Here is a 25,918-nt window from a genome sequence, read left to right as displayed (position 1 = left end):
GACAGCTGGGATAGGCTCCAGCAACCCCCCCCCCGCGACCCTCGTGAGAATAAGTGGTAGAAAATGAATGAACCAAGCAGCTTGAGGAGTATCAAACATCTTCCATGAAGAATAATGGCCGCCGCTCCACAACATGAGTCAGTGTGATGCAGCATGACGTGTGCACACAATAAGCATTGGAGACAAGCCTCCCCCTTCTCTCTCTCTCTCTCTCTCTCTCTCTCTCTCTCTCTCTCTCTCTCTCTCTCTCAGCTTTTATTTACGACGCCATGTGATGGAGTCAACTGGCCCGCATGCCTGGGAGGGGCGGCAGCGGGCAGCCAGAGGAGCAACAGATGGGATCTAACCGTCTGTGATTCATCTTCAAAATCGTATCGTAAGCAGAGCCGGAGACGTCATGCGTGGACGGGGTGAGAGGGGGAGGGGGGGGGGGGGGCGCTGCAGATCGGCTCCGAGGATCAATATCCAATAACGAATCACGACTTTGCATGATATATTTACTCTCGTGTGTGTGCAAGAAGCCGACCCACCGACCGACCGACCCACTGCACCAACGCGTAGTAGAACGCATTGCTGTTTTTAAGGATCGACTACAAAACAAGAGACGAGACTCGTCAGTAATTTGGGTCGCAGCTTTTCATTGAGGGGGTGACGGTAGGCCCCGCAGTTGAGCTGTTGAGAACCACTTCCCTAAATGACAGGAAGTCTCTGCTGTTTTTAAGAACCTACAAAAAAAAAAAAAAAACGCCATTCGAAGATTTACATCCTGAAATCCTGACCTTACAAGACCCAACTTTGGGTGTTGGGATGCAGTCAGTAGTTCTGTGTTGGCTTTAGGACTGGAAGGAGTCAGGAGATTGGGAAGACCTGGGTTCGATTCCCACATTGCAAAAACATGCTAGGTTAATTTCATTCATTCATTCATTTTCTACCGCTTTTCCTCACGAGGGTCGCGGGGGGTGCTGGAGCCTATCCCAGCTGTCTTCGGGCAGAGAGGCGGGGTACACCCTGGACTGGTGGCCAGCCAATCACAGGGCACATATAGACAAACAACCATTCACACTCACATTCATACCTATGGACAATTTGGAGTCGCTAATTAACAACCTAGCATGTTTTTTGGAATGTGGGAGGAAACCGGAGTACCCGGAGAAAACCCACGCATGCACAGGGAAAACATGTAAAACTCCACACAGAGATGGCCGAGGGTGGAATTGAACCCTGGTCTCCTAGCTGTGAGGTCTGCGCGGTAACCACTCAAACACCGTGCAGCCCCTAAAAGGTTTTATTTTCTTTTATTTACAAATTTGGGTAATAAGAGTTTAAAAGTCAATATAGGGGTGTTATTTCATGTCTAGAGGGCTCTAATAATGCTTAAATATTCATTCATTTTCTACCGCTTATCCACGCGAGGGTCGCCGGGGTGCTGGAGCCTATCCCAGCTGTCTTCGGGCAGAGAGGCGGGGTACACACTGGACTGGTGGCCAGCCAATCACAGGGCACATATAGACAAACAACCATTCACACTCACATTCATACCTATGGACAATTTGGAGTCGCTAATTAACCTAGCATGTTTTTTTGGAATGTGAGAGGAAACCGGAGTACCCGGAGAAAACCCATGCATGCACGGGAATTCCGGTGGAATTGAACCCTGGTCTCCTAGCTGCTGGAAGTCGCTAACCACTAGACCGCCGTGCCTGCTAGGTTAATTGCCGACTCCAAATTGTCCATAGGTATGAATGTGAGTGTGAATGGTTGTTTGTCTATATGTGCCCTCAATGTGTCCCCCATTTTTTTTAATCATACGTTCCTCCAAATAATCTTAGCCAGATGTCATCTTCTCCGCCAGACATGACCTAAATCTGTTGAGCAAACACATTAGCGATTAAACAAACAACTGTACTAACATGTTTACGTTTGAACTAACACAAATTTGCAGCTTCTGTCCATCTACTTTTATTCCCCCCCTTGCTTTATAATGGATGTGTCTGTGTGAGTGGGTTATCCACCACGTTCCCAGTAAGCCCGTAATAGGCTTTAACGTTGCAGTGACAACAGCGGCAGCAGCTATAGCGCATCCTGCTCACCTTGGACATAGCCAATAAGTTTGTTTTGTTTTTTTTTCCCCACCAAAAGCGGTTAACTAGCTGCTACAATAAACAACACATTCAAGATGTCACATGGTATCATTTCCTTTTAGGCCACTCATACCAGCAATCCGTGACGAATGAGTAGTGACTCTTGTGATCCAGAATCACACCATCCCGATCCAATGCTGATATCGAGCCAATCGGATCATATAGGTCTGCATCTAAAATCTCCGATATCGGCACGTCGAACTCAATAGAGTTTCCTCTAAATTCGCTGTAGATGTGCTACCGTGAGGAAAATGGTAATGGTTTAATCTCATTTGAACATGCATCAGATGACAATTGAATGCATCACATAATCAGTTCACAGTTCCACATGTCCAAAAGGAGTAGGAAGAAGCAAAACTTATTAAATCCTAACCCCTCCATATGGTACTTTTACAATCACTAACTGTTAGATTTGTTCACTTCCTGCTTTCCTTTTTATTTTTTGTATTTTTTTTTAAATAATGTACATTTAACGTACTTTGGTACGAGGTGATATGACCATACAATGACATAATGGGTACCATTAAATTCTACCCCTCCATCTGGTACTTTTACAATCACTAACTGTTACATTTGTTCACTTCCTGCTTTCCTAAGATAGTTTTTTATTTTTTATTTTTTATTTTTTATTTTTTATTTTTTATTTTTTATTTTTTATTTTTTATTTTTTATTTTTTATTTTTTATTTTTTATTTTTTATTTTTTTTTTTTTATTTTATCAAGCAGAAGTGGTTGGAGTTGCAGATTCCAGGTGAAGATACAAATATGCAACTGTTCTGTGAGCTTTTACTATTCGCCAAACTGTTGCTGAAGTCCGATGCCTTTCCGACGTTACAATTTATCAGTGTCCTAAATGTGTTTATTTTGTGTAAGTTAGTGGTTGTCTGTGTAGCATTATAGAGTACCGACATGCATGCAAATCAATGTCAACAGTTGCTAACGACCTTTTCCCACCACAATCGGTAGACCCGTAAAAAACATGCAATGACCACCGATGTTGTGTCAAGATTGTTTGCACTCATTAAACGCTAAATAAAGTAAAATACAAATATAAGGCATTCACAAGACACATTAAAAAACTGAATAATTAATATGTAGTCTTCTACACTGGTCAACAGGCATCAGTCATGTTACTGACTTGGCCGCTGGAACAACAGACTTTATTGCAGGTTTGAATAACCCTAAACCCCGCCTCCATCCAGAGACAAAGAGACTGCACGACTCACTGCATTCATGCCATTGTTCGACGGAACAAACGTGTCAAAGGTGCTGAAACCAATGCACAGAGTGAACCCCCTTCCCGCCCTGTTTGTTATAATGAGGCCGGCAAAATGATCAAGTTAATTTTCATTTATTGTGTGATTAATTATTAATTCATTTAATGTTTTCCTTTTAATTTTGGTTTCAGCTTGGACGGGGGCAACTATCGTATCAAATTTGAAGCTGGCGGCCATGAGACAGGAGAGGACAGGGGACGCAAGCATGCCAACAATCAGCGTCCTTATTCGACAGATGGATCGGTGCCCTGAGAGCTGGTGGTCACGTGACCGCTGGATTAGCGTTAGCGCAACTGAAAGCAGGGAGGAGGTTGGAAGTTGAAGGGTGGCGGGGAGGAGCGGGGGGCGGGGTGGGGGGGGGGGGGTCATGTCACCACATGCTTCCTGATCACTTCCCTCACACGCATATATTTGTCGTTTCCCTTTTTCGCCTCAACCATAAAACACCACAATTTGATCACACGCACGAATAAAAAAAATAAAAAATTGTCAACCGCCTTCCAGTTATCGAAGCCTCGATGGGTCTTACACCTTTGAGTCATCGCTCTGTTACATCAACAACAACACACACAAAAAAAAAAACCCAAAGAGCTGACTTCCAGCTAACTGATGATGTCAATGCTGAGAACAGCCCCCCCTCCCCCCCTCCTCCCCTGACTACCCGGTAGTTAAAAAACACAAGACATAGGTCACTGTGAGGGCACTGCTACTGTTAGCCGGTAGCTTAGCACTTTTAGCCACCTTAGCTAGTAGCAAATCCTGTATAAGTTGCCAGTCACTTCGCTAAGCGTCCACACTGATGAGAAAAACATATGCAAGACTTTTAGCCACCTTAGCTAGTAGCAAATGCGGTATAAGTTGCCAGTAACTTCGCTAAGCGTCCAAACTGACGAGAAAACATATGCAACGCCTGATTGGACGGCGTCACAAGACAAAAAAAAAACAATTAACGCCTTTATTCAATGAAGCCTCTTATAGTTGCCAGGTGCATGGTCTATAAACTATCACTTTCCCATGCACTCCACATCATTATTGGAGTTAAACAAGAATATTTTCATGTTAAATAATTTGAACCATAAAGCCAGCAAGCTCAGCCGGGGATCAGAAGCCCTTCCTGCCCTCCGACGCTCATTTCTCCATGTCGTTACTTAACTGTCGGCCATTTTATTGTTAATTATTCTCCTCTCTTTTCCAGCTCAAACAAATAGGAAGCAAATTATGAAACACGCTAACCTTTCGCCACTAAACGTATCGACTGACAGACGGGTCCCATGCGCTGGCCGCTACATTAGGTACACCTGCACAGCAGTGAAAAGTAGCTGCTAGATTAGCAACACAGTCATGGTACATGCTAGACACAGGAAGCAGAAACTATCAGTAATTGCTAAAAAAAAATAAAGTAGGACTAGTATCTCATAAACTCTGTTTCTTCCTACTCCTTTTCAGACGTGTTGAATCTTGAAACGTGATGTACTGCAATATAAATTGTGTTTGAAATAAGCTAAATTTCCAATCATTAGCAATAATTATTTGCTGTAAACATTAGCAATAAATACAACTACAAACATAAACATTATATTACTAGTATGAACAAGTATTAAACCTTATCCGCAAACGCTAAAAACAAACATAACTACAAACATAACCATCATATTACCAATATTAGCTGTAAACGTTAGCAAACAAACATTAGCTGTAAACACAAGTGTGTTGACAGTAAAGGGCAGCAAACACATGCATGGAAGCGGAGGGGGGTGGTGTCTTCGACAGCCTGTTGATCCAGCTGAGCCTCCGAGGACAGCGGACACACCGACGCCGTGTCCCCCCCCCCGGTTCGTTTCAACTTAAGTTTATAAATAACAATATAGGATAATTTCACCCAGTGACGGTTGACGTGTCATTGAACAACAACAACAACAACAGAAAAAAAGCAAAACAAACACACCATACGCGTGCCCGCGCATGAGCAGAAGCGACTCGTTACCTCCGTGGAGCGACTGCCGAGGCTGTCCTGGGCTCTGTGCGGCCCCAAGGTGCGTGGAGTTGGGCGAGCAGCGGCGCGGAGCTCTCGGTGGGTCCGTCAGTGTAGTTTGTTCACACTTTTCCTATGACTGCTCTCTCTCCGTGCTGGGGCGGGCTCGTTTACTCCCCCAGCCCCTCCCCTTCTCGCTCGCTTGTCTCGCTCTCTCTCGCTATCACCACCCACTTCCGGCCGTCACAGTAAATAAAGCGAAAAACGTAATTTTTGTACACTACAAAAACAATTTAAAGTATAATTTAGCACCTCAAATCACTTTTAAAACTGTTATAAGTGTAATTATGAACATAATCTGAATTTTGGACCAAATCTGGCCCATGTATGACATCACATCGACATGAAAGTTAGTTCAAAACTAATATTTACAGACTTTCATTTTTTTTGTTTTTTACAGCAGATTACTACAAATATCAGCGTGCTCTTGTGCAGGATCTTTGACTAGCAGTATAGCCTTCAAAACAGCACAGCACTCCTCTTATATAGATGATCTTTCGCTAGTAGTAGATCCGTAAAAAAAACAAGTGCACCTTTGAATAGCGTATTTTACAGTAGGCACTTAAAGGCAACATAGGGTTCCAATATAGAGGCAATTTTAAGCAATTGTGTGTATGAATACACGATAATATGTGCGTAAGCAACCATGTAGATTAACTATGTACACAAGTACAAAGGTTTAAAAAGTTGTTGAATAACAATTGAAAACGTAATCCCACTTTTAAACAAACATAATCTACGGATTGTCAATTAAGATGCAAGCCACACTCAAGTTGAACAACAGCGACACCCTACGGTCTGAAAGTGAACTTCACTATTCGATTTAGGTGAAAAGTTAATATTTATGTGATTATTTATTTTTCTGTGTATTTTTTTTAATGATATTGATTCAGAAATCTATTTCAATTAAATAGCATGCACCTTATGAAGACATTATGAATATAATTTGCAATACAGATAAGACAATGAAACACAAAATGAACACATCTCTTCTGCTATTATTCAGAATGGACAGTCAAGCGTTTAATATTAACACTGCAAGAAGAATCAAATGAAGAAGTAGAACAATGAGTGGGAATCCCAGCAGCAGCAGGCGTAAAACATCATAACTGAAAGCACTTTAGCATTGCACGCTGCGACGTAAAAAGGGGCTTTTTTATTTGAAGTATACTGCTGAGAAATGAAGATGACGCAAAGGAATGACTCTGTGAAAGAAATGAAAATGAAAAAGGAAGTTATGTGTCACGAAGAGTTATGCTAATGAAAAGCGTGTCCAATTTGAATGATTAAACTTGTCAAAGCGTTAAAAAGTATGCGTAAATAATGAAGGCGGACTAAATAATGTGAAGAAATAATAACATGTGTATAATATTACCCTCGTGGAAACATTACTGTATGCTTTTTAGTGTGCATAACATATACAAATTACAAATAATACATTTCGGGGTGAATTTTTTTTATTGCCTAAAAATAATGAATAGTTACAGCATTTTTCTTTTGTACAGAAAACAATTTTCAAACATGGCAGTGCCTCTTCTACTCCCAAATAAATTCAATGTAAAAAAAAAAAATCATTTTTTCAATGATTTTTTTGAGTGAATTCAGGCCCGACATATACTATGACTAGACAGGTTATCACAGTAATTAGAACGCTACAGGTTCATTTTGGACTAAAACAAGCACAAAACAGTGATATGAATAAAATATTTACATGTGTTTTATAGCGCTTTACTATACAACTATTGTGGTCGAAGTGTGTTATTCTATTTGGCAAGGATTAAAAATATGTGACACAAAAAAAAAGCAGTTCATAGCTTATAGGACAACAACCGAAGAAAAACACACACACACACACACATTCTGTCATAAAAAGCTGATGATTTTCCCAGGAAAAATAACAAAGTACTGAATGTTATGTAAAAAGTGGCGACGATAACCACAGAGCTCCTGGTGTTCATTAAAAAGTGGACATACATATGAGAATAATTAGACCTTGTGAAGGTGAAAGTCACATGTCAAGAGTGTCAATCATCGTTCAAGTTCATCTTGAAGGATGTCCTCACATTGGAGACGCCACGTCCATGTCCAGAGTGAGGGATTCTGTCAACGTGATGACATCACACAGACAGGTGGAGACTGAATTCCAGCTCTTTTCAAAGCTACTACAGCAGGGGTCTCAAACATGCAACCCGCGGGCCAAGTGTGGCCCGCAGGACGCTAGTTTGAGGCCCCCCTGCCTTGATATGAAAGTTTAATGTATGGTATCGTGTACCCAGAAAAAAAATTATTACGTTTGATTCATGTTCATGTTAAAGGTTCAATAACTGTTAATAGTTATCCTCCCTATCCGTGTGGAAGTGGTAAGTTTTTGGCTATTTAAGTTTAAAGGGAATAACTTGAAGGCTACCGTTTAGGTTGCTAGCTCTCTAGTTTGCGAGTTAGCATGTGTCCCAAGACCCTGCAGTTGCGCAATATGTTGTAAATAAAGAGTATAAATGTGACTATAGTCGTGTTTTGTCATGTCTACAGGGCTCTAATAATGCTTTGTTCATTTTAATCTGAAAAAAATAATTTGTCTACCCGCCAACTATATGTGGTTTCTTAAGTTTTTATTATTTACCGTTTTATTATTATTATTATATTTATTTATTTATTACTGATTGATTGATTTTCTTTATTCTTGATTTGTTTATTTATTTTTCATCTTATTTTGTGTAGAAAAATAAAAATTAAGATATTTGAGAACAGTGGAATTTTTTATCAGAGCTTTTCTTGTAGAAAATCGGAACCAAAGCGAAGTTTTTTACATTTTTTTTTTAATAAATGCGTAAAATTGAGTTTGAGACCCCTGTACTACAGTATTGTCTTTTTAAAAAAGTACACTGGATTTTGGACCGTGTCTGTTGCTGAGCAACTCACCCAGATGTCCCGGATTAGCCTCGGCTTCGTTGGGCATCAGCGAGTCCAGAGTGCGCGGAGAGAGCGAGAGCGAGTAAAGGTCGCTGGTGTTCCCAGAGTTTGTTCTGCGGAGGGGGGGAAAAAAAAAAAACCAAACAAACAATGACATCACCGGCTTCAATACGCGTTTTGACTGTGGACATGACAAAACATGCTGACACACACACATACATGGTTTGATGTTGTTAGGTGTTACGCTATGTTATTTCATAGCCAGCCAGCCTGCGGTTTTGTCACATGTACACACACACACACACACACACACACACACAGACAATGTGTATATCCTAAGCGCCGCTGATCAGTGCATTTGTGGGACCTGAAGGCAGCACAAGTACAAAAATATTAACATTTACACCAAATAATTCATAATGCCTTATTTCTAAAATGACAAATACTTCAACTTGCTGATATAGTTCATCTTCAAACAGCTAAAATAATGCATAAGGCTAAAAAAATAACCAATTACCTACAAATATCATCAAATACTTCTCTACAAGAGAGGAGAAATATGATCTCAGGGAAGAAGTACATTTGCTAGGACTACGTTAAAAAACCATAGCAATTTCAGTATGTGGAATCAAACTATGGAACGGATTGAGTAAGGAAATCGAACAATGCACAACGATGAGCTAATTCAAGAAACAATACAAGCAGTTGATGTTTGCTAAATACAAGGATGAAGAGTCTTGAACCAGTCATGATGTGCTATAAATATCACTATATTGACACTTGCTATGGACAAAAAAATAAAATAAAATTAAATTAAATTAAATTAAATTAAATTAAATTAAATTAAATTAAATTAAATTAAATTAAATTAAATTAAATTAAAATTAATAAATTTTAAAAACAATTAAAAAAAATATATTAGGAAAGCAGGAAGTGAACAAATGTAACAGTTACCGATTGTAAAAGTACCAGATGGAGGGGTAGAATTTAATAAGCTTTGCTTCTTCCTACTCCTTTTTGGACATGTGGAACTGTGAACTGATTATGTGATGCATTCAATTGTAATCTGAAATAAAAACCATTACCATTACCATTACAAATAGTAGTTTAGTAATTGTGCTGATTGGTGTACTGCTCCGACACTCCAACACAAGAAACACTAACACACAAATGACACACACACACACACATATAAAGATCCCGTACATGCCCCCCCGCCCACCCCTCCAAGCGCCTACCCTGGGAATCCGTTCCCAAGCAGCTCACTGTCCGGAAAGTCCATGAACACGGAGGGACACCTACGGAGACAGGTCAGGGATCTTTCTGAGCAAACCTCACAAAGCAGGACCAAAGCCGCGGACATATTTCAACCGAGGCGTTCGAGGTCACGAAAGTTACTTTCTTTGATCCTTTTTTGACCCTTTCAGGCCACCGTACACTGGAATCATCACTGGACAATCATACTGGCCCTCCATATACTGTACATACACACGTGATGTACATGTGCCTTCTATTCACATACACACATAAGGTTAACATCTGTCTGTCCATTCACATACACCCACAATGTAAACAATCCATTAAGACACACACATGACTCGGGTATCTACTACCTGTCCTTTTTTTCCCATAAACATATGTAACTCCATCTACACCCACACATTAGATAAACATCCGGTCCATCCTGTCACATACATACACAGATCATCATTTTTCTACAGCCACAAATCATTCTCCATTCTCATCTATTCATGACTGGTGGCCAGCCAATCACAGGGCACATATAGACAAACAACCATTCACACTCACATTCATACCTATGGACAATTTGGAGTCGCTAATTAACCTAGCATGTTTTTTTGGAATGTGGGAGGAAACTGGAGTACCCGGAAAAAAAAACCCACGCATGCACAGGGAGAACATGTAAAACTCCACACAGAGATGGCTGAGGGTGGAATTGAACCCTGGTCTCCTAGCTGTGAGGTCTGTGCACTAACCACTCGAACACCGTGAAAAAGGTGCTAAAAGGTTTTATTTTCTTTTATTTACAAATTTGGGTAATACGAGTTTAAAAGTCAATATAGGGGTGTTATTTCATGTCTAGAGGGCTCTAATAATGCTTAAATATTCATTCATTTTCTACCGCTTATCCACATGAGGGTCGCCGGGGTGCTGGAGCCTATCCCAGCTGTCTTCGGGCGAGAGGCGGGGTACACCCTGGACTGGTGGGCCAGCCAATCACAGGGCACATATAGACAAACAACCATTCACACTCACATTCATACCTATGGACAATTTGGAGTCGCTAATTAGCCTAGCATGTTTTTTTGGAATGTGGGAGGAAACTGGAGTACCCGGGAAAAAAAACCCACGCATGCACAGGGAGAACATGTAAAACTCCACACAGAGATGGCTGAGGGTGGAATTGAACCCTGGTCTCCTAGCTGTGAGGTCTGCGTGCTAACCACTCAAACGCCGTGCAGCCCCTAAAAGGTTTTATTTTCTTTTATTTACAAATTTGGGTAATACGAGTTTAAAAGTCAATATAGGGGTGTTATTTCATGTCTAGAGGGCTCTAATAATGCTTAAATATTCATTCATTTTCTACCGCTTATCCACATGAGGGTCGCCGGGGTGCTGGAGCCTATCCCAGCTGTCTTTGGGCAAGAGGCGGGGTACACCCTGGACTGGTGGGCCAGCCAATCACAGGGCACATATAGACAAACTTATAGTGTGTCAGAGCTTTTCTTCCCATCACTCACAAAACACCTTATATTCATTCATTTTCTACCGCTTATCCTCACGAGGGTCGCGGGGGATGCTGGAGCCTATCCCAGCTGTCTTCGGGCGACCCTGGACTGGTGGCCAGCCAATCACAGGGTACATACAGTATACAGTAGATATAGTGTGTCAGAGCTTTTCTTCCCATCACTCACAAAACACCTTATATTCATTCATTTTCTACCGCTTATCCTCACGAGGGTCACGGGGGATGCTGGAGCCTATCCCAGCTGTCTTCGGGCAAGAGGCGGGGTACACCCTGGACTGGTGGGCCAGCCAATCACAGGGCACATATAGACAAACAACCATTCACACTCACATTCATACCTATGGACAATTTAGAATCGCCAATTAAAACCAATGCATGCACGGGGAGAACATGTAAAACTCCACACAGAGATGGCCGAGGGTGGAATTGAACACTGGTCTCCTAGCTGTGAGGTCTGCGCGCTAACCACTCGACCACCGTGCCGCCCCATTCTCATTCTAATTAAAAAATAATAAAATCCCAAGCACTTCAGAATCATCTGCAGTACCATCGTCGACTCATAACGAGAAAGTTTTCTTCCCATTTTTCCTACGAACATCTGGCAACATTTGTGATATAAATAGGACAAAAGGGAAGCAGAGACACATAGAAAGGATGTTGCGTCTTTGCAGAATGTATGCAAATGCAGAAGAAGGTAAAAAAAGGAAAAATAAGTCATACTCACGGGGTAACGCAGATGAACTTTGTCTTCAAGTACGGTTGAATCGCTGTTGAAGACAAGACGGTGTTGTAGTACTTCACACGTAAATACACAATACTCGCACAGGAAGCCACTTACTGCTTGTGGAGTCTCCCGGCATCTCTGGTTCAGGAGCCGCCTCAGGTCTGCAGTACTTGCCGAAAGCGTCCTCCTTGGGGATTTCAGGGTAGAGATACACCAGGGGTGAAACCAGAATGTTGGTGGCGTCCATGATTTTGTAGCCCATGATGATGTCGGCGAATGACATGCTGTTGAGCTGCTGTTTGGTGTACGGCTCCACCGACTGGATCTGAGTTTTCCCTGAGTGGCGCAGAATGGATGTTTGGAAACAATCTGGAAACGACATCTACTATGTCTACAGTTCGGAAGCTCACCGCTGATGTCTTTTTCCACCCACGTAAACGTGATGCCGCCCTCCTTGCTGCTCTCGCTGAAACGCAGCAGAAAGGTGCCTGGCGGTTTGGGGCTGAGAATGGCTCTCTCTCGCTCTTTGCTGATGAAGCCCATAATATACCTGACGGCCAAAAAAATACATTTCACATGTATTTCAAAACACGTTCAATCCCCACTGGCTTACCCCTCGTTCCACAGCGCCAGGATATATTTCTTCACCAGGTCAATAATGTTGTCCAGCCACACCCAGAATGAAAAGCCTTTGCCAGCCATGTTTTCCTACAAAAACATTAATAAATCATATTAGCCACACCCACCGGAGCAACAATATGGCGGGTAAAGAAGGCGAGGTACCTTGCAGAACTTGGCCCAGGTGAACTGACAGCCGGAATAGTTGACAGACGGCCCTGAAATTCACATACAAATCATGTAAAAATCGGGCGTCTCCATTCACACATAAAGCAAACATCCGCTTCTCCATTTGTGTATACAATTTGTCAGTCCATTCACATAATGTAAATATTCATTCATTCATTTTCTATAGTTTAAAAGTCAATATAGGGGTGTTATTTCATGTCTAGAGGGCTCTAATAATGAATATTCATTCATTTTCTACCGCTTATCCACACGAGGGTCCGTGGGGGTGCTGGAGCCTATCCCAGCTGTCTTCGAGCAAGAGGCGGGGTACACGCTGGACTGGTGGGCCAGCCAATCACAGGGCACATATAGACAAACAACCATTCACACTCACATTCATACCTATGGACAATTTGGAGTCGCTAATTAACCTAGCATGTTTTTGAATGTGGGAGGAAACCGGAGTACCCGGAAAAAAAAAACCACGCATGCACGGGGAGAACATGCAAACTCCACACAAAGATTACTGAGAGTGGAATCGAACTTGGGTCTCCTAGCTGTGAGGTCTGCACGCTAACCACTCCAACACCGTGCAGCCCCTAAAAGGTTTTATTTTCTTTTATTTACGAATTTGGGTAATATGAGTTTAAAAGTCAATATAGGGGTGTTATTTCATGTCTAGAGGGCTCTAATGATGCTTAAATATTCATTCATTTTCTACCGCTTATCCACACGAGGGTTGCAGGGGGTGCTGGAGCCTATCCCAGCTGTCTTCGGGCGAGAGGCCTGGTACACGCTGGACTGGTGGCCAGCCAATCACAGGGCACATATAGACAAACAACCATTCACACTCACATTCATACCTATAAACAATTTGGAGTCGCTAATTAACCTAGCATGTTTTTTTGGAATGTGGTAGGAAACCGGAGTACTCGGAGAAAACCCACGCATGCACGGGGAGAACATGCAAACTCCACACAAAGATTACTGAGATTGGAATCGAACTTGGGTCTCCTAGCTGTGAGGCCTGTGTGCTAACTACTCTTGCTAATGATACGACTGTTACCGACATAAAACTAAAAACCAACTCTTAAATGGCTTGTTTTATTTTATTATGTCTTCTCGAAAGGTGACTATAGGGGTGTTATTTGATGTTTGTAAGTCTCTAATAATGTTTAAAAAATTGATTTAGACGGGGAGAACATGCAAACTCCACACAGAGATGGCCGAGGGTGGAATTGAACACTCGTCTCCTAGCTGTGAGGTCTGCGCGCTAACCACTAAACCACCGTGCCGATAATGTAAATATCTGTCTGTCTATTCTGATAACACCGTATTTTCCGGACTATAAGTCACACTTTTTTTTTTCATAGGTTGGCTGTTCCTGCGACTTATAAATGAAAAAAACTGTTTATGTTCCATAAACACTGGACACCTTTTCTGTTTATGTTTATTTTTAACCATTGTGTTAGCATATCTTACACATATTCAGCCTGTTCTCTATTCTTTTATTGGTAGAACTTGCCTTCCAAGATGACGAAATGTCTGTTTTGGTTAAGCAGTTTGGAAAATTAATTACATGCAAAAAATGCGACTTATGTATGTTTTTTTTCTACCTAATTATGCATTTTTGGCATTGTGCGACTTATACTCCGGAGCGACTTATAGTCTAGAAAATACGGTATATACAAATACAAAACCAAGGAACATAAACAGAAGACAAAAAAACTCACCTAGCAGTTTCTCAGCCAGTGTGGTGAGCTGTTCGATGGTCAGCCCCCTCTTGGTGGTGGACGAGAATTGCCAGCTGAGCACCTCGGCCACCTGGTCCCACGTCCCCACGGGGGGCTTGGTGAAAAAGTTCACATTCTGAAAAAAAAAGGACAGCACAGCAGCATTTAGTTTGGTGCTTAAACAGCGTGTCAGTGAGAACTTCTCCACAGGAGGCACCCGTCTGACCTTAGGCTGGTCGGTGAGCATGTTGTACCACAGGATGGAGGCCCAGGCGTTGGGCATCTGACAGATGTTGGAAATGACCACCACGGGCAGTGAATGCGTCTGGACACAAGAGGGGGGTTTGTGATGACTTCATATTGCACATATTGCATTTTAAATTTCACATTTGTACAAACATTAATACTAATTCATATATTACATTTTCTGTGCCAAATACAGTATACATACATTATTTTTTTAAACTATTGATCACAATAAAATAATGGTTTAATGCAATGAGGGAGCAATATGAGCTATGTGTTGTGAAATAATTCAATTTTAAGTACGTTAAGGTAGCCATACTAGAGAATAAACAAGCTATTTCCCCACTAAAAATTTAGTTTGGGGGCAAAAATGTAAACTAAAAACTACCAACTTGGTAAGATATCAGCTGTCACCTCTAATAATAACAATATATATAACAATAATATTATAAATAAATACCCAAATGTGTCTGGGTAGAAGATGTGGACAGGAAGTGATGCTTCCCTTATTCATAGATGGAATATTTTCATAATGACAGCATGGAAAAACCTGTTTTTGACATTATTAGAGACCTCTCCACATGAAATAGCACCCCTATAGTCGGGTCTAATAATAAAAAATAAGGTGCGGACAGGAAGCGATGCTTCCCGTATTCATAGATGGAATATTTTCATAATGACAGCATGGAAAAACCTGTTTTTAACATTATTAGAGCCCTCTCGACATGAAATGGCACCCCTATAGTGGGGTCTAATAATAAAAAATAAGGTGCGGACAGGAAGCGATGCTTCTCGTATTCATAGATGGAATATTTTCATAATGACAGCATGGAAAAACCTGTTTTTAACATTATTAGAGCCCTCTCGACATGAAATAGCACCCCTATAGTGGGGTCTAATAATAAAAAATAAGGTGCGGACAGGAAGCGATGCTTCCCTTATTCATAGATGGAATATTTTCATAATGACAGCATGGAAAAAAAACAGTTTTTAACATTATTAGAGCCCTCTCGACATGAAATAGCACCCCTATAGTGGGGTCTAATAATAAAAAATAAGGTGCAGACAGGAAGTGATGCTTCCCATATTCATAGATGGAATATTTTCATAATGACAGCATGCAAAAAAACAGTTTTTAACATTATTAGAGCCCTCTCGACATGAAATAGCACCCCTATAGTGGGGTCTAATAATAAAAAATAAGGTGCAGACAGGAAGTGATGCTTCCCTTATTCATAGATGGAATATTTTCATAATGACAGCATGGAAAAAATATTTTTAACATTATTAGAGCCCTCTCGACATGAAATAGCACCCCTATAGTGGGGTCTAATAATAAAAAATAAGGTGCAGACAGGAAGTGATGCTTCCCTTATTCATAGATGGAATATTTTCATAATGACAGCATGCAAAAAAACAGTTTTTAACATTATTAGAGCCCTCTCGACATGAAATAGCACCCCTATAGTGGGTTCTAATAATAAAAAATAAGGTGCAGACAGGAAGTGATGCTTCCCTTATTCATAGATGGAATATTTTCATAATGACAGCATGGAAAAATATTTTTAACATTATTAGAGCCCTCTCGACATGAAATAGCACCCCTATAGTGGGGTCTAATAATAAAAAATAAGGTGCAGACAGGAAGTGATGCTTCCCTTATTCATAGATGGAATATTTTCATAATGACAGCATGGAAAAAATATTTTTAACATTATTAGAGCCCTCTCGACATGAAATAGCACCCCTATAGTGGGGTCTAATAATAAAAAATAAGGTGCAGACAGGAAGTGATGCTTCCCTTATTCATAGATGGAATATTTTCATAATGACAGCATGGAAAAAAAAACAGTTTTAAACATTATTAGAGCCCTCTCGACATGAAATAGCACCCCTATAGTGGGGTCTAATAATAAAAAATAAGGTGCAGACAGGAAGTGATGCTTCCCTTATTCATAGATGGAATATTTTCATAATGACAGCATGGAAAAAATATTTTTAACATTATTAGAGCCCTCTCGACATGAAATAGCACCCCTATAGTGGGGTCTAATAATAAAAAATAAGGTGCAGACAGGAAGTGATGCTTCCCTTATTCATAGATGGAATATTTTCATAATGACAGCATGGAAAAATATTTTTAACATTATTAGAGCCCTCTCGACATGAAATAGCACCCCTATAGTGGGGTCTAATAATAAAAAATAAGGTGCGGACAGGAAGTGATGCTTCCCTTATTCATAGATGGAATATTTTCATAATGACAGCATGGAAAAACCTGTTTTTAACATTATTAGAGCCCTCTCGACATGAAATAGCACCCCTATAGTGGAGTCTAATAATAAAAAATAAGGTGCGGACAGGAAGTGATGCTTCCCTTATTCATAGATGGAATATTTTCATAATGACAGCATGGAAAAAAACAGTTTTTAACATTATTAGAGCCCTCTCGACATGAAATAGCACCCCTATAGTGGGGTCTAATAATAAAAAATAAGGTGCAGACAGGAAGTGATGCTTCCCTTATTCATAGATGGAATATTTTCATAATGACAGCATGGAAAAAAACAGTTTTTAACATTATTAGAGCCCTCTCGACATGAAATAGCACCCCTATAGTGGAGTCTAATAATAAAAAATAAGGTGCAGACAGGAAGTGATGCTTCCCTTATTCATAGATGGAATATTTTCATAATGACAGCATGGAAAAAATATTTTTAACATTATTAGAGCCCTCTCGACATGAAATAGCACCCCTATAGTGGGGTCTAATAATAAAAAATAAGGTGCAGACAGGAAGTGATGCTTCCCTTATTCATAGATGGAATATTTTCATAATGACAGCATGGAAAAAAATACAGTTTTTAACATTATTAGAGCCCTCTCGACATGAAATAGCACCCCTATATGGGGTCTAATAATTAAAAAATAAGGTGCAGACAGGAAGTGATGCTTCCCTTATTCATAGATGGAATATTTTCATAATGACAGCATGGAAAAAAAACAGTTTTTAACATTATTAGAGTCCTCTCGACATGAAATAGCACCCCTATAGTCACCTTTAATAATACAAAAATACCCAAATTAATACATAAATAAGACTTGTGCTTGCGTGTGCTTCTGTAAATGTGCCCCGGTGTTAGTGGCGCCGAGTGGACGGGCCAACAGGAAGTGACGTTTGGGGATTCAGAGTTGAGTTTTAGCTTGGCGTGGCCACAACAGCGGCCCCGTGTTAGGGATTTATTGTGCCAGTGAAGGTGCAATAAAAGCCTGTTGCTGCAGCGATCAAGTCTGGTGCTTGTGTGTCATTGATACATTCAGTTTTTTTTTTCAGAAATATACGTCAAAGAAATGTCCATCGCAGTGCAGAAGATGTTGTGCAAGTAAACCTTGATACAAGTTACTTCCAGTATAGTTTTTAAGGAGGAGTTCTTGAGGAACCCTTGAGGAACCTACCTCCAGGTCAATCTTCAAGCCTTGATGATAAACTTCTGTTTCAAAAGTGATGAGATGGAGCTCCTCGGTGACAATAAGAGATGCCTACAAAGAAAAGAAGTTTCCTAAGTATCAAGGCTGCAGGGTGTTGCCAAATGGGAGGCTTCCGATGCTTACGTCACTGTTGGTGCGTCCGCCGTTCCCGCACCGCTGCTCTCTCAGTGTCTGCAATGAACAGGAAGTGGGGGTTCCGTCGTGAGGAAGCGTTTGTCACAGAAAGCGGAGGAGTTTTGCTACAACTCACCAAGTGTTTAAACTCCGCCGACAGGCTGCCGTTGTTGGACTCCTCCATGTTCATGACTTTGGTGTTGGTGCCCAGGATGTTGAACTTTCGTGACCTAAACAGAAGCGAAAGTGAGACTTTTGATTTTGTGCGTTTAGAAGTAAAAAAAAAAAAAGTTAAAAACAAGTTACAAAACCTTACCCTCTGATTGCTGCCACATCTCCAGACTCCCTGAAAGATAAAATTTACAGTAAAATGCAGTATTTTTTCATATAATGCTAACTGAGATTGTACTATAATAAAACATGTAAATAAAAAATGTAATAAAAATGTACTATAATAAAAAAAAGCCTTACTTGTCAATGCAAACTTTGATTTTCAGCTGGTAATTTAGTTCAGGGAATTTCACAAGTAGCCTGAAAGAAAATAAACAAGGATGTTCATTGTGTACTACCCCATTATGCAAATGATATAAATCGCATGGCCCGCCCCTTTTAAAGGGCTACACTCTTCTAGTAAACACATTCATGTCAAGTACTTGTACCATCCAAAAAAACTCAACAAACTACAATATATTCACAACTCAGCTGCTCGCCTCCTCACTTCCACCCGCTCCCGTGAACACCTTAAAAACCTCCTTCTCATCACCTATAAAGCTCTCCACAATCTGACCCCTCCATACCTCCTCCATCCACACAATCAATGAATGTGAGTGTGAATGGTTGTTTGTCTATATGTGCCCTGTGATTGGCTGGCCACCAGTCCAGGGTGTACACCGCCTCTCGCACGAAGACAGCTGGGATAGGCTCCAGCACCCCCCGCGACCCTCGTGTGAATAAGCGGTAGAAAATGAATGATATATATAAGGTGTTTTGTGAGTGATGGGAAGAAAAGCTCTGACACACTATAAGTTTGTCTATATGTGCCCTGTGATTGGCTGGCCACCAGTCCAGGGTGTACCCCGCCTCTTGCCCAAAGACAGCTGGGATAGGCTCCAGCACCCCCGGTGACCCTCGTGTCCCTCGTAATGAATATTTAAGCATTATTAGAGAACTCTAGACATGAAATAACACCCCTATATTGACTTTTAAACTTGTATTACCCAAATTTGTAAATAAAAGAAAATAAAACCTTTTAGCACCTTTTGCATGGTGTTCGAGTGGTTAGCACGCAGACCTCACAGCTAGGAGACCAGGGTTCAATTCCACCCTCGGGCCATCTCTGTGTGGAGTTTGCATGTTCTCCCCGTGCATGCGTGGGGTTTCTCCGGGTACTCCGGTTTCCTCCCACATTCCAAAAACCTGCTAGTTGCTAATTAGCGACTCCAAATTGTCCATAGGTATGACTGTGAGTGTGAATGGTTGTTTGTCTACATGTGCCCTGTGATTGGCTGGCCACCAGTCCAGGGTGTACACCGCCTCTCTCACGAAGACAGCTGGGATAGGCTCCAGCACCCCCCGCAACCCTCATGTGGATAAGCGGTAGAAAATGAATGAATATTTAAGCATTATTAGAGCCCTCTAGACATGAAATAACACCCCTATATTGACTTTTAAACTCATATTACCCAAATTTGTAAATAAAATAAAATAAAATTTGTGTAATAGGAACAGAAAAGGGTCTTCCCTGAACTGTTCCCACAAACTTAGAAGCACAGAATGTCTTGCTGAGATGAAGACAATAAGTGCATCCCAAGACAATGGAGCTCATTCCTTACCGGACTTTATTTGTGAACTGCACGCCTGTTTTGATAACCAGCGGTCTGTCCGGGTGCATGGGCATACACGGTTGTCTTTCCACCACAAATGCACTGTGGAGAACCACAGGAACACAGTTAGGGCATAATAATAATAATAATAATAATAATAATAATAATAATAATGCAAGTAGATGCATTGATGATGAAATACCTCTTCATGAGGTTACGGAACAAGTCCACTATCTTCTCCTCCAATGCGGGCCGGTGCTGGACAATGGGGTCCCCTTTGTAGGACACTTTCTGCTGGAGTTCCTCCAGCTTCTTGATCTGTTGACGAATCTGGAGTTGGGACTCGGCCAAAGACGTGATCCTGGTCAGGGAAACGATCAACAATACTTTGGTTTGATACCACCAAGTGATGCATTTTTTGGTGCAAGCTTACCATGTCTCCAGGCGGTCTAGACAGATGTTAGGCGGACCCCCGATGCAGGCAATTTGCTGCCGTCGCTTCCAGTCGGCCAGTTCTTCATCTGTCAGGTTCTTCTGTACGTAATCCATGGCGGTCAGCAAGCCTCCCATTTCTGTCACAATTTGCTGCAAACACAAATATCCAGTTAGCTTATGTGGTATTTATGAATTTTTTATTTATTATTTTACACCAACCCTCCTGAGCTGGTCCAACGTGCTCAGCATCTGCTCCAGCTGAGCCATTCGTTGCCTGGTGGCGGCCGCTTGGCTGTTGCCGTTCAGGTCTTGGGACAACTCTGCAAACACACATTTTAAGTGTGACTTTTATTCCGAATAAAAGTGAAAAAATTGTTCCCACCTCCTTGGCTTTTCAGGGTCTTGTAGTTGAAATCAAAGTCGTCCTGCAGGTTCTCCAGCATCTTCATCTTCTGTTCCATGTCCTGTAGAGCAATGGAAGGAACGTTATAGAGCAGGGGTTTCAAACTCAATTTACTTGGGGGCCACTGGAGCTAGGGTCTGGGTGAGACTGGGCCGCATCAGGTTTTCCAAAAACAAAAAATGTTTAAAAAACTTCGCTTTGGTTCCAATTTTCTACAAGAAAAGTTCTGATAAAACATTCCACTGTTCTCAAATATCTTACTTTTTATTTTTCTACACAAAATAAGATGAAAAAAAAAAATCAAGAATAAAGAAAATCAATCAATCAGTAATAAATAAATAAATATAATAATAATAATAAAACTGCAAATAATAAAAACTTAAGAAACCACATATAGTTGGTGTGTAGACAAATTATTTTTTTTCAGATTAAAATTAAAGCATTATTAGAGCCCTGTAGACATGACAAAACACGACTATAGTCACATTTATACTCTTTTTATTTACAACATATTGCGCAACTGCAGGGTCTTGAGACACATGCTAACTCGCAAACTAGAGAGCTAGCCACCTTAAACGGTAGCCTTCAAGTTATTTCCTTTAAACTTAAATAGCCAAAAAACTTACCACTTCCACACTGATAGGGAGGATAACTATTAACAGTTATTTAACCTTTAACATGAACATGAATCAAACGTAATAATTTTTTCTGGGTCACATTTATACTTTTTTTATTTACAACATATTGCGCAACTGCAGGGTCTTGAGACACATGCTAACTCGCAAACTAGAGAGCTAGCGACCAAAACGGTAGCCTTCAAGTTATTTCCTTTAAACTTAAATAGCCAAAAAACTTACCACTTCCACACGGATAGGGAGGATAACTATTAACAGTTATTTAACCTTTAACATGAACATGAATCAAACGTAATCATTTTTTCTGGGTCACATTTATACTTTTTTATTTACAACATATTGCGCAACTGCAGGGTCTTGAGACACATGCTAACTCGCAAACTAGAGAGCTAGCCACCTTAAACGGTAGCCTTCAAGTTATTTCCTTTAAACTTAAATAGCCAAAAAACTTACCACTTCCGCACGGATAGGGAGGATAACTATTAACAGTTATTTAACCTTTCACATGAACATTAATCAAACGTAATAATTTTTTTCTGGGTACATGATACCATACAGCATCCATATCAAACTAACATTAAACTTTCATATCAAGACGGGGGCCTCAAACTAGTGTCCTGCGGGCCACATTTGGCCCGTGGGCCGCATGTTTGAGACCCCTGTTATAGAGGGGAAAAATCATCGAAAACATCATTAAAGTGCTCAAGAAGCTGAAATAAATGATATCTGGGTATGTTGTGTTAGCACAAAACAAACCTGCACTCGTTTCCTGATGTCTTGAAGGTTGTGCTCCAGAATCTGCTGCTTCTCTGTCACCACGGTACCTGTAGGGTGGGCGGCCTGTCCGTCCTGAGAAGATATTACACTAACATTAATAATATAATCCCTATCATTTCAAAACTATAATAACAGCATCGCTGTTGTTAAATCCGACCTGCGCTGCGGCGGTGGCGGTCTGCAGCAGGCGTTGCTCCTCCCACAGGCAGCGGGCGACGATACGGGCAATCTCCATAGGTTTTTCCAAGTACTTGCTCTGCAGGTGCTGCTTGATGCGCCGCAGGTTGTGCTGGTATAGGACATTGTTCTCCTGCAGGAAGCGGCTGTACTGCTGGTCTATCTCACCCAAGAGGTTATGGAACACCAGGGTGGCGTGCGACTCCTTGTTGGCAGCGTAAGCCCTTTCAGAATAAAAGAATAAAATGCACATATATGTCAAATTCTGCAATTTAACTAATGCTGATAATATTATTTATGAACTATTATCCTGCCTTGCACTATGCCTACACCGTGCCAACCGGGTGCAGCCAGCGCACTTTGCAGATTACATGAGCGGCGCAGTCTGGCGCAGCGCAGTCTGGCGCAGCGCAGTCTGGCGCAGCGCAGTCTGGCGCAGCGCAGTCTGGCGCAGCGCAGTCTGGCGCAGCGCAGTCTGGCGCAGCCTGGCGCAGCGCAGTCTGGCGCAGTCTGGCGCAGCGCAGTCTGGCGCAGCCCGGCGCAGCGCAGTCTGGCGCAGCGCAGTCCGGCGCACCGCAGTCTGGCGCAGTCTGGCGCAGCGCGGCGCAGCGCAAATTCTGCAATTTTACTAATGCTGATAATATTATTTATGAACTATTATCATCCAGTAAAATATGTTATCATACCAAGCCTAGTCAAGACAAATGGATTGATGAGGAAGAGAAAAAGGAAGTTGGCACCGACTCTTCTATTGTTTTCCCTTTTACGATTAACATCATTAAGAACGTTCTTGCTTATCAGCAAGTCACGGTGATGCACATGCAGGAAGTGGGTCATGACCACGTGGATCGATGTTTATAAAAGGAAACTGCGCGTGCATCAAGACATGTCTCTCTCACCAGTCCTGGCTTTCGATCCAGGGTGCGAGGAACTGCCGTAGTTCCATCGGAAAGCTGTCACTGTACAGGTGGTAGAGCTGCTCCAGGTACCTGGTCTCCAGCTGCTGCAACTGGTTCCACTGGGCCATCTTGACCTGCAACATAACAAAATATTGATCTAAATCTCAAATACTAATACAGGAAGCTTTCCGCAAACCAGTGCAACCACTTCCTGTACATTGAAGAACTGCTACGTTAACCTCCTCTGAACCTGCCCCCTGCTTTGTTAGCTAGTAACGAAACGTGGATGCTTCCTCTTCCTCCGACGTGGTGTAAAGTTACAGAGTGGCGTAGTTGCAACCTGAGAGTACTTATAGATGCTTTCATTGATTAGCAATTAGCTGCACAGATAGAAAGCTAGCCGGCTCATGTTAACGAGCCTTAGCAACAGCAGGGCGTTAAGGATATCATCTTCTCATATGACCATCTGAAATGAACACCCATGATTTCAAACCCAGTATAAAATAAAAAGAAAGGGCTGTAATTTGTAGATCAGGCGCAGGCGAGGCGCACCTGCCTTGCGCCGTGCATACGCCGTGCCAACCGGGTGTAGCCAGCGCACTTTGCAAATTACATGAGCAGCGCAGTCTGGCGCAGCGCAGTCTGGCGCAGCGCAGTCTGGCGCAGCGCAGTCTGGCGCAGCGCACCCACGCCTCCATCCCTGAGAGGTGTGAGAGGGTTTAACACAGCCGAGTCTAATCTTAACCAATCAAACGAACTAAAGTTGTTATTTTACTATACTATACTATTTTACTAAACTTTTTTCTTGATTTTTAAGTCATTGATCGTATTTCAAATATCACACGAATAAAGGTGTAATTGCACTAGAATACATTTGTGACATAGTATTCAATTTCCTAGAATATAGTCATACAATAATTTCAAAATATTCAGAGAATAAAAGGCTAAGTTCTAATTTTAAGAGGGTCCACAGTCTTAAAATAATAAATACATAATTTTTACAAGAAAACTTCTATTTTACAGGAATAAAGTCAGAATGTCCCATTTGTTTTTGGGGATGATGTAATCATTTATTTAAAAAAAACTATAATATTCCATAATAGCCAAATGAGAGCAGGTTCATTCCCTTCTATTCTGGGAAAGCACAACTTGATTCTCAAAAGCAAACACTTTGGTTGCGATTCCTCCTGCAAGTGATAATGTTCTCCAACAAAGGTGCAAGTTTCATTTTGTGACATTCTTACATACATAAGCAGAAACTGAAACTAAAGACAGAACTGCATGTAAATGCTGATTTTAAAAAAACTGTATGATCAAGCCAGAACGCCTCCCCAAAATAAATAACACTGAATGCGGCAGAATGTAAATCTTTCCGGCACACAGGAGCATCAATGTGAAAGCTTGAGACAACATATCAGAACAATGCATGGATTTTTAAATCGTATAATCGCCCTCATAGCAAAGTCATGTGTTGTGTTCGCCATGTTGGCTTGCATAATGAGGATGGAGATGGGCGTGGCCAATGCAGCAAACTAGCCATTGCCTTGAAAAGACACTTTTAAATATAATATATTGAGAAATCTAATCATTAACGTGATCGCTTTTGAAAACATTGTCAACTTTTTTTTTTATCTTCATTTAAACATTTTAAAAGGACATTTCGGAATTCGAAACTAAACAACAATTGCCAATGAAACTTAAGTTAAATCGAATATAACCCCTGCAGCTATATCTACGGGTTTAACGATGTTTTAGCGTTGTAGATAACATATATACCAATGTATATAGAATTATTTAAAATAAAAATCGTTTGAATATTTAAATAATAAAGGCGAAGCAAAAGTCGTGACGGCCGCTTACCTAACTTGAGAATCTGACTCTATCAGAAAGTTCCTCAATAAAAGACTGCCACTACTCACTCGATAGAAAATATATACGGCGAAGGCAAAAAAATATTATTTTAAAGCGATAAATTAGACACAGAAAAATGTCAAGAGCTATCCACCCACTTCTTCCAGCGCTCACGTCTGAAGCCTGGTTGTATACATTTCAGCCATTCCAGCCACACAAACCCCATAAACCGTTTAATTGACAGGTCTATTGAGCCAATGGTAACTGGAATAAGATCTGTAAACCAATCAGACTGTCTTATACCGGCACAACAGGCGGGACTTTACCGCAGTACAGTTTGAGTGCGATGAGTTTTATTGCTGTCGCAACTGCGCTGTTCGGGTTTGAAAACCCTCCCTCCGGAAGTGCCCGGAGAGTTTAGATCTGCGGAGGGAGGACGCCTGGCTTCCGCGGAACAGCCAGGCTGGAAGTCATCTGAATTACTGGCAGTGGTGACGTCATTGTCAACGCCATTGCTGTGCATTTCTGACCTTCATTATTCAGCACAGGTGTAAGGAAATAAAAAAATATATTTTTCTTATTATATGTCGATATGCAACTCTAAATTATATGCATATTGATGACAGAGCAAATAATAAATATATATAAATATATAAATAATAAATAATAATAAATATAGAATATAAATACAGAATA

General features: G+C 41.1%; 2 protein-coding genes across 5 annotated transcripts in view; both read right to left on the bottom strand.

Moving 5' to 3' along the window:
* The window catches only part of stat5a (signal transducer and activator of transcription 5a), a 45,226-nt gene extending 39,660 nt beyond the window's left edge, over positions 1 to 5,566 (bottom strand). For both annotated transcript variants that reach the window (XM_078797372.1, XM_078797373.1), the window contains exon 1: positions 5,403 to 5,566. The gene's annotated coding sequence lies outside the window, so the exon portion shown is untranslated. The remainder of the gene's footprint in view (positions 1 to 5,402) is intronic.
* A 1,323-nt stretch (positions 5,567 to 6,889) lies between these two features.
* On the bottom strand, positions 6,890 to 25,410 carry stat3 (signal transducer and activator of transcription 3 (acute-phase response factor)). 3 transcript variants are annotated; one of them, XM_058049730.2, is made up of 24 exons: positions 25,232 to 25,410; positions 23,372 to 23,505; positions 22,453 to 22,696; positions 22,275 to 22,367; positions 20,863 to 20,944; positions 20,700 to 20,800; positions 20,479 to 20,630; positions 20,248 to 20,406; positions 20,055 to 20,147; positions 18,694 to 18,753; positions 18,539 to 18,568; positions 18,359 to 18,452; positions 18,232 to 18,279; positions 18,076 to 18,159; positions 14,600 to 14,698; positions 14,374 to 14,509; positions 12,638 to 12,690; positions 12,468 to 12,562; positions 12,265 to 12,404; positions 11,969 to 12,190; positions 11,855 to 11,897; positions 9,599 to 9,658; positions 8,370 to 8,473; positions 6,890 to 7,550 (listed from the first exon to the last, which is right to left on the bottom strand). In XM_058049730.2, the coding sequence occupies exons 2-24, from the start codon at positions 23,497 to 23,499 to the stop codon at positions 7,510 to 7,512; spliced, it is 2,361 nt and encodes a 786-aa protein (XP_057905713.2). In that variant the 5' UTR covers positions 23,500 to 23,505; positions 25,232 to 25,410; the 3' UTR covers positions 6,890 to 7,509. The 3 variants fall into 3 exon arrangements, with proteins under 3 accessions (XP_057905713.2, XP_078653501.1, XP_057905714.2); XM_078797375.1 differs by having other exon boundaries at positions 25,381 to 25,399; XM_058049731.2 differs by lacking the exon at positions 9,599 to 9,658.
* Between the last annotated feature and the right edge of the window lie 508 nt (positions 25,411 to 25,918).

This window comes from Doryrhamphus excisus, linkage group LG16, assembly GCF_037039965.1.
Source record: "Doryrhamphus excisus strain RoL-2023G ecotype Guam linkage group LG16, RoL_Dexc_Guam_v1.1, whole genome shotgun sequence".
NCBI lineage: Eukaryota > Metazoa > Chordata > Actinopteri > Syngnathiformes > Syngnathidae > Doryrhamphus > Doryrhamphus excisus.
Note: the sequence above shows the minus strand (reverse complement) of the source record. Positions and strands in the feature narration are given on the sequence as shown.